Source organism: Cariama cristata, unplaced genomic scaffold, assembly GCF_000690535.1.
Source record: "Cariama cristata isolate BGI_N322 unplaced genomic scaffold, ASM69053v1 scaffold3102, whole genome shotgun sequence".
In the NCBI taxonomy this organism is placed as follows: domain Eukaryota; kingdom Metazoa; phylum Chordata; class Aves; order Cariamiformes; family Cariamidae; genus Cariama; species Cariama cristata.
The window spans coordinates 79051-91892 of record NW_009604245.1 but is presented as its reverse complement, the minus strand read 5'-3'; the positions used below and the strand labels follow the sequence as shown (position 1 = coordinate 91892).

Below are 12842 nucleotides of genomic sequence, written 5' to 3'. Positions count from 1 at the left end.
GCTTCCAGGCCAGTTCCATCCCGTGGAAGGGAGCCAGGGATCCTCTGCGGATGCTGCTGCCCTGTTTGCTGCTTCTTTTCACCCTCCGCAAAAGCCGAACAATTTCTGTGGCCTGACTGGTGCTCTCAGATGACCAGTCCAGCGATAAGAAAGAAAAACCACCCTAAATGACAGCCAAAAGCTGTCTCTCCATAAAGGCACCCATTTCAGCAATCAAAAGAAAAAACGGCGCGGGCATTGCATGCTGGGGAGGTTAGCAGCTCTGTGCTCGGGCGGGAGAAGCGATCAAATGCCAGCACCAGGGGTGTATCTCTGACAAAGGCCACCACACAACTCAGCAAGTGCCTTTGTTGAGCTTAATGACTGTAAGTAATTATGCTGCTAGAACAGATATTTTGTATTCAAGTTAAGGAGACAGTCAGAAAGACCTGCTGAGCAAGCCACTGCCTTTCAGGTCTCTGGGCATTTTAGCTGTTGTGTCCCATTTGTCTCTCTCAAAATATCTCATGTAGGACTCAAGCACCCTGCCAGAAATAAGGAAACTGAAGCACTCCAGGGCCAAGTCATCAGCCCCGGGTCACTCCGCAGCAGCAGCAGAGCTCAGGGCACAGCACACCCCCATCCTACCCACATGCACCCACCCCACTTCTCCAGCCTTGCCATAAGCACATCCAGCTTGAAAGCCCAGAAATAAGGGTGGCCCAACTTCACCCATGGAGCTGACTGTCACTGCTGTTTCCCCCTCCTCTGTCCAGCTCTGGCCTCGGGACCACTCTGTCGCTTTGCACCCATACCACCCGCCATCACTCTCATCCAACGTGTTGGGGATCACGAGGGTGAAAGCACCGGAGCTCGCTTTCTCCAGACGGAGACTCCCCCGAGTTCCACCATCCTGGTAGGTGCTGCCCAGGCTCAGGGTGCCATCCCGCTCCATGGTGGCCACCAGCACCTGGGGACCCGTGTGCTGTGGTGGCAGGTGCCACCACTGCACGGACACAGGGCTGGTTGCTCCTCGCACCTCGCAAAGGAGGATCAAGGCATCTCCCGCCATGACCTGCGGCGTGCTGGTGGACACGGACAGGCGCATGCGGCTCTCTGCAAACAACAGTTACTGCGTGGGAGGGGACGTTGTTGTGCTCCTCACAGAAAGGCAGAGATACTGTGGTATTAAATGGAGAGACTAGATAAATCTTGACCTTGGAAAAGGAAAGGAATTGTCCGAAATTTTCAACCACTCCTTTCTTATAACTTTGGAGAGGGCTTTGTGGGCTTTTGGGTTGGGTTGGGGTTTTTTTTCTTCTTTAATGTCTTTCCTGGGACACAAATACATAAAGAAATGCTTAAGAAATAGAGTCCCAACAGGCAGCTCCTGCTGCATCAGAATAGTCATCATCTAGCTATGACAAGGGAACCAAGAATCTCCTACACATCTTTCTTAGAATGGTTTCTCACAAGTCATCTCTCCAAAATGGGAGGTCACCTTGATGGAAATGGCAGTGATAGCCCCCATCCAGAAGTACCTGTTCTGCTGGGTCATCCTGTGATTCTTGGGAGCAGCAACAGGTGTTGCTCACAATTTTCGGTACCAAAGACACAGGAGGACTCAGCTTCACCAGAACTCTACCTATTTGCCCCAAAACTTAGTGCAAAGAGACTGAGCTGAAGGTTTACACTTTGTTGACAGATGCTACATCTGTCACAGTAATGTTTGCAAGTGTTTTTCCCATTATTAGCTACCAAAATCTATGGCACATTTGCCCTCTTGCTGCAAACACCAGGTGTGTTGCTCCTGCCAAGATGAGGCCAGACTTGGAGCATTCCCCAGTCAAGGATCACTGCACACTTTACCCAAAAAAGCAGCCATTAGGATTTACTAACCTATTGGCTTCACGTCGACTTGGATGCCTGATGACAGATTGGTTTGGATGCTATGAAAATCTCCAGGAGTCTTCACCTCTGAAACAGAGCAGTGGTACGTACCATTGTCCTTCAGCCCCACCTCATAGATGGTGAGGACATAAACCGTGTTGCTTTGCTTGAATGCTCGGAGCTGCCCCAGCTTGGCTCTCTCCTCATATTCGTCCTCCCAAATCAATACCCCATGGGGGTCAACCCTGGCCACTTCCACACCGCTGAGGAGCCAAAGCACTTGGAAGTGCCTGCTGCTGCTCTTCTGGGCTCCCACCATGCAATGTAGCTGCAAGGTATCACCTTCAGAAAGGGAGCTTTCAGCAGCAGCGACGTCCACGGAGAGGTCTCTGCCTGTGGGCAATCAAAAGCAAAGAGGGTGCTGGGTGGCCCTGCCAATCCTTCCCTTCCACCTGGCAGCACCGATGGCCATGCAGATGGAAACAGGAAGGAATTCTCCTTGAAATATTTTCTTTCATTAGAAAAGTGATCAGGATGGAAAATTTTGCCCACGGGGAGACAGTTGCCAGCTCCAGGCACCAACCAGCAGTCGCAGGTGGAGGAAGCACCAGAGCCCCGAGGAGCTGAGCTCCCCCTTCGGAGCAGCTAACCCCCCAAGAGCACAGCACCCACCAGGATGGCCTCGGGCCACAGCCACCCCCAGCTCAGGCATCCAGACCAAGGGCTGCCCTAACCCAGAGGCATGGGCTTTTGCAGGAGGCTGCGCCGTCTCACCTCTTGGAGTTGTTCTGCTTCATGTAACAAATATCCCTTAAAACAGAAAGGGGCAAAAAGGGGCTTTATCACTCAGTGGTGTTTTTAACTCTGCTGTCTGTGCATGGAGGGCTGGCATTCAAGTTGCTTGTCTGAATCTGATGATGCTGGTCCCACCTGCTGAAACCCTCACGGGCTGCTGCAGGACATGGGCAAGAGACACTCTCCAAGTTGGAGAGGTTTTAGGTTAGTTCCTACAGAAAGCACAAATGTCAAGACTTGTCACAGTATGGGGAGGTGGGAGAGAAGCAAGAAGAGATGGAGGTCATCTCCTAGTCCCTGTCCTGCCCCCGATACCAACTACCAGCAGCTGGCAAGCAAAGAGGGTAGGGACAGGGGGAGCACAAAGTCATCTTCCCCTTGGCAGACCCTCTTGGGCAGTCAGCCCTCGTGGGGCATTCAAAGCCACTCTGCCACTGATGCCCCCTGGTTCCTGGCATCGGCCTGGCTGGAGAGTGGCTGCAGGCAGAGACCCACAGGGTGCCCCGAAACCCTGTGCTGTGACCCCACACACCAGTGGCACAGTCAAAAACCAGGAGGTGGGTCTGAGTCCCAAGTCCCTGGGCAGGCAGCCTGGCTCATACCACTCCATCTCCTTGAGTCACTGCGGTGGCCCCTGTGTCTAACAACAAGGGCAAGGCTACGTGCTGTAGTTTGGAGGTAAAACAGAGCAGCTCCCAGACTGCCACTGGAAGGGCTTGAATAATTTATTGAAAGCAGAGTACCCTGTGAATTTAAACACTGGTTCATAAACAGTTTGCGAACAGGAATCCCAGCCACCGCAGATATGTTTGGCATTCCCAAATATTTGCTGGAGAGTTTATAGAAACCAATGGAGCAGTTAGCCACAGTCAGAGCGGTCACCGGCTCCCAGTGTGACAGGATGCTCAGCCCTGCAGCCTGGGCTCTCTCACAGGGTGCTGGAGGGAGACCCTGGCTCTGCAGACATCACGGAGGGCTCATACGCCTGCTGCTGTTTCCCCCCAGCAATACCAGCAGCTCTAATACAACCACCATACTGTCCTCTTACCACCATTGCCTCCCTTCTACCCTTAACGGCTGCCAAAGGGCAAATATTCTGACAAGGTTTCTCTACTTCTAAACGAACCTGTGGCACTGGTACCCAAAGCCCCACGCTACCGGTCATGATGAACCATCTTAAACAAGTGGACACAGGAAAGCGCACCGACTGCCATTGCTCGCCAGGCAGCAGCAGACATGGAAAGCCATTGCTGCAAACAGTGCGTAATAAGAGGAATAAAGCTTTGTCAGTCAGCCAGGTTTTGGGAACCAGACTCTGACAGTGGGAGACTGCCCTTCCCTCCCCCTCCCCCTGATACCTTGCCCCTCCTTGAGCTGCACACGGGGTGCTTGGTCCTTACTCATCCGTTTTTTGGTTTCCTGCTCTGACTCATCACCATCACAAAAGACACCGGTTCCCCTCACTGCCCTGCCTCTGCAGCCTCCTCCATCTGCCCTGAGATGTGGGGACAGGATATACCACCTCCCCAGGCAGGTTTTCAGTAAGAGACTTGCTCCCATTTTACTGCATGTTATTGCATATGTTAAAGGGCATCAACTAGACGCAGCCTTGTCTTAGTTGCTTTGAGGTAAAACTTCATGGTGGGAAAGAGAGATTTTTTCCCTTCCTCTGGGCACAGCTACCCACAGGCAGCTGGGGGAAGAGCAGGGCAAGGGACGGCAGCCAGCAAAGGGCTTGTGGCAGGAGGGATGGCAGGCAGGGTGCTCAGAGAAGCGGCAGCAAACTCACAGTGCTGTAACCATCCCACGGCAGTGGGGAGAGAGGGGTGTTCCCACTGGCCCTGGGCGAGGCAATGCAGAGCTTCCAGATGCCAGGAGCCACGGGAGGCTTTTGGGGCAGAGGGAACTGGAGGTGCCTGGCAGAGACAGAGTGGGGTGGGGGAAGATGGGCAGCACTGGCAAGGGGCTGGTTTTGAAACTTTCCCATTTTAATCCATCTCATACACAGTAGCAGGTGTAAGTGTCCTTTTCCTAAATACCTAATACTACATTTTCCTAGAGCATAAGCCAGGAGCTTGGGGCATTCCTCTTCAAAGCACAGTCTGACTCACAGTCCCATTAGTGCCACATACATGAACTACTAGGAAGAGACACAGGGATGGTCTAATAAACAGCAACACCAGTTGCTCTGTAAACCAGCAGACTGGTGACAGCACGGACAGACAAGCCACCTCCAGCAGAGCTATGCAGCACACACAGCACATCCCCGTGTCCCTCGGTGCCCATGGCTGAAACACCGTGACAGGCAGCTGCCTGTTGTGTACTTCAGTTTTTCAGGCCACGAGACCCTCAAGGAGTCTAACAATGTGGTTTCCTACGCAATGGAGCTTAACGCTGCCAAGGATCCAGGCTGCCGTGGGCACACGTGGCTCTCTCTGCTAACGCCTCACAAGGGCCCACGAGGTTGCACAATTGCTACCGGTGTCAGAGATTCGGCTGCGTGAACCTCCAAAGCGAGAAAGCACCAACAGCTCCCAAACGCCGGGCTGCCATGGCCCCGAGCCCAGCCTGCCCCACTCAGTGCCCAGCAGAGGCAGCCAGACCTATCAGTGGGTCACTGGGCTGTGGCGGAGGCAGGCGAAGGCCACTGAAGGCTGCTGCTATAAAGCTTTGAATACACAAAGGGGTTGGAGCCAACGTGTGAGTGTGCAAGGGCCTTACCCTGGCTCATGACCACCAGTGACGTCCTCCCTGTTTGCTTGCGGGAGATGTCCTTCCACGTCTCATCAGGATCCTCAATCCACTCGGCCGCCTCACAGTACAGCTGCCCCTGGTCGGATGGCTCCGCTCCCCTGATGGAGAGCTTGTACGTGGTGTTCCCAATCTTGTTCAGCTGCACGTCCCCCACCAGAAACCTCTGTGCGTAAGAGGGCCCTGGCCTCAAGACGAAGTCCTTGGAGAGGGTGAGGACCTCCTCGGCACGGTGATGTCCGGCTCCCTGAAGATGGTACCAGCCAACAGAGAGGTGTGTGTGCTGGGCCGTGGACTTGGACACCTCGCAGGTGAGCTCCACCATGTCCCCTTCAGTGTGGGTCAGGACCTGGGGTGCCATGGAAGCCGAGAGGGTGTCTGCAATCACTGAACATGGTAAAGAAACACAGAGAGCAGCTGGTCATGGGAAAAATCATCTCTTGGCCTCGATGGGCAATGCGCCAGCCACTACAAAACCACGGTCAGGCCCTAAGGGATCTGACAGTGTAGGAGAAATGCCTTTTGTAGCTGATTGACAAGACTTCCATCAGCCTACGTCAAGGTGTGAAGTGGTTAAAACTTCAGCAGGGAAGAAAGCACAGTGAATCTCTCTGCAGTACCCTCTTCAAACTATGGGCAGTACTCATTAGGCAATCCCAAGGAGACTAACATCCAGCCCCTCACAATCCTAAGCACAGGCTGGTACACCACCAGGATAAAGGAGCAAACAGGGGTGAATACCAAGTGGAAGTACCATATCACCATGTAGACTTGGTAGGCGCACAGTAGGGCCTTTTCCTCTGCCCCTCCAGCCCACTGCCTTCCCTCTCCCAGTGCTCTGCAGGAGCCGCTACCTCCCTCTGCTGTGGGTATTCCACTTAGGTCAAATCCCACACCCTGACCTGAGGAGACACCAACAGCTAATGCACAGAGCTTGCAAACTCCTGTCCTCCTAAGTGCTTAGCTGCAAAATGCTGTGGCTACATCAGGAGCCGAAGTTAAAGTCGGGCCAGGGGATAGCAGAGGCTTCCTCTCCCCCCACTTTGCCCTGGCTGGGAGGCAATGGCCAGAGCAACCTGCAAGGAGACATCTGGGCATCCCCACCTTGGCCCCTCAGGGATAGGATAGCAATCCCACAGTGGGGAGAGAAGGAAAATTTGTGCCCACCAGTCTCACTACCCCTCTCCCCAGCTGCCCCTCTGTCAGAGACCCAGAGACAAGCACTTCTCCCTAGTGCAAAGGTAGGGGCAGTGGAAACCCTCCTGCACCCCTGCCCGGCAGGTAGCAGGGCTCTCCTTCAGGACCCACCTGAGAGGTTTGTCTTGGCGCTGTAACTCCCAAAGTACCTCTCGTCGGTGTTGGGCGTGTGGCACTCGTACTCCCCGGCGTCCCGGTCCTGCAGCTCGGTGATGTGCAGCAGGACGGCATCCCCCTGCACCCGCTCCACGTAGATCCCCCGGCTGCGCACACGCTGGGTGTAGATGGCGTAGGGGAAGGAGGGGTCGAGGGTGCTGACGATCTGCACCTCCCGCTCGGGGGCCGAGGTCAGTTAGATGGACCACTGGAAGTTCTGTTCTGCCGGGCCCTGGTAGCTGCTCACCTTGCACCACAGTGTGATGTGGGACCCCCTCACACGGTAGAGGGGTCCCTTCTGAACAGTCACCACCCGTTGGCCAGTGCTCAAACCTGCCAGCAAAGTCGGCACACGCAGTGTTTGCAGGGGTTTGTGTTACCGGAGTGCTGCACATCCAATACAGCAGTGGGTCTGGGTGTGCATGGGACTGCAATGTAATACTGAAAAGAATTGCTGTGCAGTCTCATTCTTTGAAGCACAAAGTCCAAGGGACTTCACATCCCTTGCAATTGCAAGAACAAGTTCTGTAACAGCAGACCTCCTAAGTTTCTTGTCTCCTAGCACACTGGGCATTACACAACAGAGGTCAGAGCATCATGGCCAGAGGGCTGTCAAGACTGTTCATGGCTGGAGAGCATCTCTCAGCCAGCTGCTCAGAGGGAGCAGCAACCAGACTGAGATCACTGGAGAAAGCTTGTGGTGTGTTAAAATTAAGTAGGCCAAGCACTCAGGTCCTGCACAAGCTGGGGAGGAAAGGGAGCAGGTGCAGAGCTGACCGCTGCCAGAGATGGAGATACAGTGCAGAAGCCAAGGGACATGCGACAGCAGAAGGAACGGGCAGGCTGGGTGCTGCAGAGGTGCTCCATGGACAGAAACTGGGGAGGGTGCAGGAGAGGGGGCCAGCAAGATCTCCTCCAAAGGCAGAGGGCACTGGGAGGCATCAAGGGCTCCCTCCATTTCTGCCTGCAGAGGGTTTGAGGAGGTGATGGCCACCTGTGCACCCTCCCCTCCTGCAGAGCTGCCAGTGGTGATGCTCTGTTCTGGTTCCCAGCATGCACCCCAAGCAAAATGCCCACAGGACATAGGCACTCAGTCAAAAACCAACCACGGAGACCCAAAGGCAGAGGGCACTGGGAGGCATCAAGGGCTCCCTCCATTTCTGCCTGCAGAGGGTTTGAGGAGGTGATGGCCACCTGTGCACCCTCCCCTCCTGCAGAGCTGCCAGTGGTGATGCTCTGTTCTGGTTCCCAGCATGCACCCCAAGCAAAATGCCCACAGGACATAGGCACTCAGTCAAAAACCAACCACGGAGACTGGGCCAGGAAGAGAGCTGGTAGCGGCACAGCCTAAGAAACCCTCAAAAACCCTCTCCCAAGGGAAGAGGGGGTGAGGTAACCCCCTCCACACCCTCAGCAGCCTCACAACAGGGGTGTGCACATCCCCTCACCGAAACCCTGCCAGGGTCCAGGCTATCGCTTTGGAGTGAAGCCACAGTGCCAGAAGGAGAACATGCCACCGCACCTCTCCCCACAGCCACCGAGCCAGAGCAGCACCGGCCACAGCAGGGCCGTCCTGGTCCCGTGGCCCCAGCAAGGCACCCTGCTAAGTCACCACCCGCAAGGATCCCGTCCGCACTAAGGGGGTGCTTTACTTCCCCCCTCATCTGCCCCAGGAAAGCCCACCACCAGGCAGAGCACTCACCCAGTAGAAGGAGGAGGAGGAAGAGGAAGGCAGCTGCCAGGCACCGTGCCAGCCCCATGGAAAATGGCTCTGCTTGGGTCCTCTCCCAGAGAGGTGATGGAAGGCTCTCACGGGTGGTGATGACAGTCACCCTGCTATTTTGAAAGCGGCTGGGAGGAAGCTGCCCAGCAGTGGTGGTTTCCTCTGCTCAGAATCAGCGGGGAGAGAGGCTGGAGAGTGGGGTGCAACAGGAAAGTAATACACCTCTGGGAGGTGACAGCCGGCACCCCGGCCCCATGCCGCCTGGGCAAGGGCGATGCCCAAGGCCCCTCCTGCCGCTGTGTGCGTGCCAGGTGGCCGGTGCTACCGGTTGTGGCTTTGCTGTCCGACAGCATCTCACAGGCTAACCCTCCGCCTCGCGACTCCTGCTTTGTTGCATGGAACAGCTTGCTCCCTGCTAACCGAGGGGCCAAGGGCCCAGACCCCAGGAAGGGATGGGGGCAGATTTCTAGGGCTGAAGCTCCCACCAGCTATTTATTTTCTATACCTGCAGGTGCCTTAGGTACAGATTGGGTTGTCACACTGCTCCCCAAGGATGGTTGACCAAGCTCTAAGGGTGCAGTGGGGTACCCCAAGTGGGGTGTCTCTCCCACAGCACCCCCCACCAGCCCATCGGCTATAAGGGCAAGAGACTCTCCATCATAACAACCAGCTCAGCCCAGGCAGATTATTAGCTCTCGAAGGATCACCACACAGCCAGAAATCAGCCAGGAATGCTCTCCGGTAAGCACATCCCATGGGCAGGCACCTGGATGCGGGGGATCCCAGACCAGCACTGCTCACAGGGGCAGGGAGACCACGGGGAGCTGCACTGGGAGGGCTGAGGCCAGGCGGCCGCTGGCACAGACCCAGTCTGCCGTTGTATCGGCTGCTGCGCGGCATCGCATCTCGTCAGTGCCGCATGGCCTGGGCATTGCTGCTGCTCCTGCCGGCAGGTGACAGGGACCTGGTGGGAGGATGACAGGGGCACATCCCGGGCAGGGGAAATCTGGCCTCTCAGGCATACAGCCAAACACTAGCAAGGGGCTCAAACCCAGAGACTCTCTCCAAAAGGATTTGTTTGGCGGTTTTGGGTAGGGTTTGTTTTGGTTGTGAGGTTTTTTTGTTTGTGGATTTTTGTTGTGGGGTTTTTTGTTTGTTTTTTTTTTTTTGTTTTGGTTTGGTTTTTTTAAACCCTGGAAAGGATGGTGGCATGAAACATCTACCCCTGAGCCATACTGCTCCTGCCATGCTGCCAGGGCATCTACTGAATGATTAAATTAGCTCAGGGATTCACAAGCAAAAACCAACCGTAAAACAAGTCCTTTTGCTTGATCCCACGGGACTCCTAGAGGGAACGAGATTCATGTAACAAACCAAAACAAACATGAGATCCCTCCTTTCCTCGTTTATTAAACTGATTCATATGACAGCCCCAGGGGCCAGGAGACAGAGGTTCCTCGCTGCAAGGGTTGTACCTCCATTAGCCAGCTCCTCATCAGCCTGTGCATGCAGCTCCTGTAGCACCACGCAGCTCTCCAGAAAGCCAAATCCAGTCCGGGGGGGATAGGGCTGTTGTAGCAGGCAGAGAGGTCCTTGCAGGATCTCACCCGTTCCCTGCCACCCACCCTCATTGCAAAGAAATGGAGCAGAGGAATAGCACCTGTTTTGGGGGAAGAGGGGGCAACGCAGGGCTAAAACCCATGCACTGGCTCCTCAGGGGAGGTGAGCATATATAGCAGAGGCTGGCAAGTGGTGGAGTGCCCCAGCATGCCTGTTACGAGGAGGGCCCGCATCCTATGGCAGTAGGACACAGCCACACATACCCATAACTGTGTGGTAGGCTTCCATTCCCCGCTGCAGGATGAAACCCTCCTGTCTCAGAAGGAAAGGGATGAAGAGGTTTGCTTGCCAATAGCAACCTGCTGCCAGCAGTGCCCCAGGGATGATCCTGGTGACATTAAGCCAACCCACTTACCACTGTGGAGGAGGGAAAAGCATCTCTGCTACAGCGACAGAGTAAATGGAAAGGAAACTTGGAGTTCAACCTCAGTGAGCTTCTGACAGTCAGCGTGCAGATAAACACACACACGGGGACAGTTTAACTCCAAGCTTGCAACTCTAATGATGCATCAGTCGCTGTTTACATTTGCAATCAAGAAACCTGGGAGAATAGGATTGCCTGGCCCAGCCCCATCACTGGCAATGATGATGCTCTGTGGACAAAACCAACAGCTCCCTCCTTGCCGAGACTGCGCAATCTGAAACTTACTCTCTTCCTCCCTGGGAAATCAGTGCAACCAGACATACAGCAGGGCTATTAACCACGCAAGGCAGGGTAAAGGAAGAGTATAAGAGAATCCTTTACAAAGACAGCATTGCCATTAGAAGCCACACCAGAGAAGCCAAATCCATGAAGAGAAAGATCCCGTTACCCTATTTTTCTGGGGATGACACCAGACAGAAAGCGAGGGGGAAATATGCTTCCTGGGTAGCACAGAGGGTCCCTGTCCGTACCTACAAGGAGTAGAGGACTTGCCTCTGCTGAGCCAGGCAGTGCATGTGCCCACGCACCTCACTTGGTGAGCTAAGTATTGCACCGGGGCCATGGGGATTAAACGCTATTGACCTCTAGCCCTTGGCACAGCCTGGCTACCACCAGCACCTGAGCAGCAGGGCCACCTCTCAGCACACCCCAGTAAGGGTACCACCATCTCCCACGCCAGAGCACAAGGCTGGAGGTCAGGTTGCCCACAGCACCAGTTTTGGCTTTCACGCAGGTAATGACCATCTTTAATACCCATTTTCCTGCTTCCCGCCTCCCTGGATCCCTTTGCAAGCACCCTTTTTGGATGCTGCTCAGCCAATTTGGGCCAAAGCTTTCCAGAAAAACACCACCAAAAATGCAGCATGGAAAGCTTTACCAAGCCCAGTGCAGCCAGCGTGAAGTTAGGCTCTTTCTAAAAGAGCACAGCAGCAACCGGCAGCATTCATGGTGATTTGGAAACCTCCTGGACAGACAAGTGCTGACCAGATACTCCCCTTGCACACTGCAAGGAGCCTGGGAAGGAATCGGGATAAGGTAGAATCACTCTCACAACAGGGTAGAAATGCTATGGAGGAAGATGTTGAGGATGAAGGAGGCAACTCCGTGGTCGGTGTTGGTTTTTAGAGGGAACAGACTGCTGAGACCCAAAAGCAATTAGGCAGGCACAGGGGAGAGGCGGCAGCCCAGATGCCCTGTCTGGCTATGCGGGTGCCTGGGGTGAGGGCAGCTGTGGTTTCCTCTGCCTACAGCCATCACATTCTTTGCTGGCTTCCACCCATCACAGCAGAGGGCACAACCTACCCCACCTACTGAAAGGTAGCAGCGAACCCAACCTTCCAAAGGGAACTAGACCTCAAACCACACCTTAGGCAAATCCAGCTTTGCACAAGAAGAGTTTTCAGCCACTGCCAAGGTTGCTCGCTCTGGGAAAAAAAAAACAAACCAAACAGCTCTTAAAAAGGGAGGGTGCCCCCACAAGCTTTTGGCATTGCTATGCAACATCCCAGGTGAAAGCAAACTGCTCTGGGAGGATCACGAGCTCTGGGGCCCCTGCTCAGCCCTGTGGCTCTACCATCTCCTCACCCCGATCCCAGCCAGCCCTCAGCGATGACCTGCCCTCCACATCTCTGCTCACACAGACGAGCACCCTGGGCCTCCCCAAGCACCGAAGCGCAGGTAGCAAAGGAGCTAGAGACTAATTTGAGGCAGCAAGGTCCCTGCAGAAGAGGTTGAAGGGGACAAAGAAACACAGCCCCTCTCCTCCCAGGCCCTCCTCAGCCTTTAGCAGCATGGATGGGAGCCCTGCTCCCCAAAGGCTTTTTGGAGGGGAAAGGCACATGGTGCCTGCTTGCCTGTAAACACCTCGGTGCCTTGCAACAGGCAGCTGCAGAGAGCTCCCTGCGTTTCGGGCTGCTCTTGCGATTGAACGGTGAGGGGGAAATACAGCCCAGGGGTGCAGGCTATAGGCTGGCTCTCCAAAAATGTCTCCTCTGCTTTTGCTTCACAGATCTCAGCAGCCATGTCCCCTGCCCAGAAATAAGACTGCCACAGTGCCTGGGGAGGGGCAGGAGGACAGGGAGAGATGGAGGTTTTAGCCTCAAAAGCGAGGGGTTGGCACCAGGCAGGGTGGGGGGGACGCAGGGAAGAGAGCAGCATTAGCTGGGATAATCTGGCAGTCTTGGGGGACGCGCCAGAAGCCTACAGATAATCAGGGGAGCTGGCGCAACAGACTTTGAAGTCTGCCATCAGGTTTTCTCAGCCCAGCTCAGACATCAAAGGCAGCTGGTTACTTCCCCCAATTATGAA

At 54.9% G+C, this 12842-nt stretch overlaps 1 protein-coding gene across 1 annotated transcript in view; it reads right to left on the bottom strand.

The window, feature by feature from the left end:
* CD101 (CD101 molecule) overlaps positions 1-9391 on the bottom strand; it is a gene marked incomplete at its 3' end in the record, with an annotated part of 16615 nt that extends 7224 nt beyond the window's left edge. The window contains 5 exon segments of the mRNA XM_009695498.1: positions 712-1095; positions 1981-2262; positions 5386-5802; positions 6724-7101; positions 9358-9391. Coding sequence (XP_009693800.1) covers positions 712-1095; positions 1981-2262; positions 5386-5802; positions 6724-7101; positions 9358-9391 — 1495 coding nt within the window.
* Between the last annotated feature and the right edge of the window lie 3451 nt (positions 9392-12842).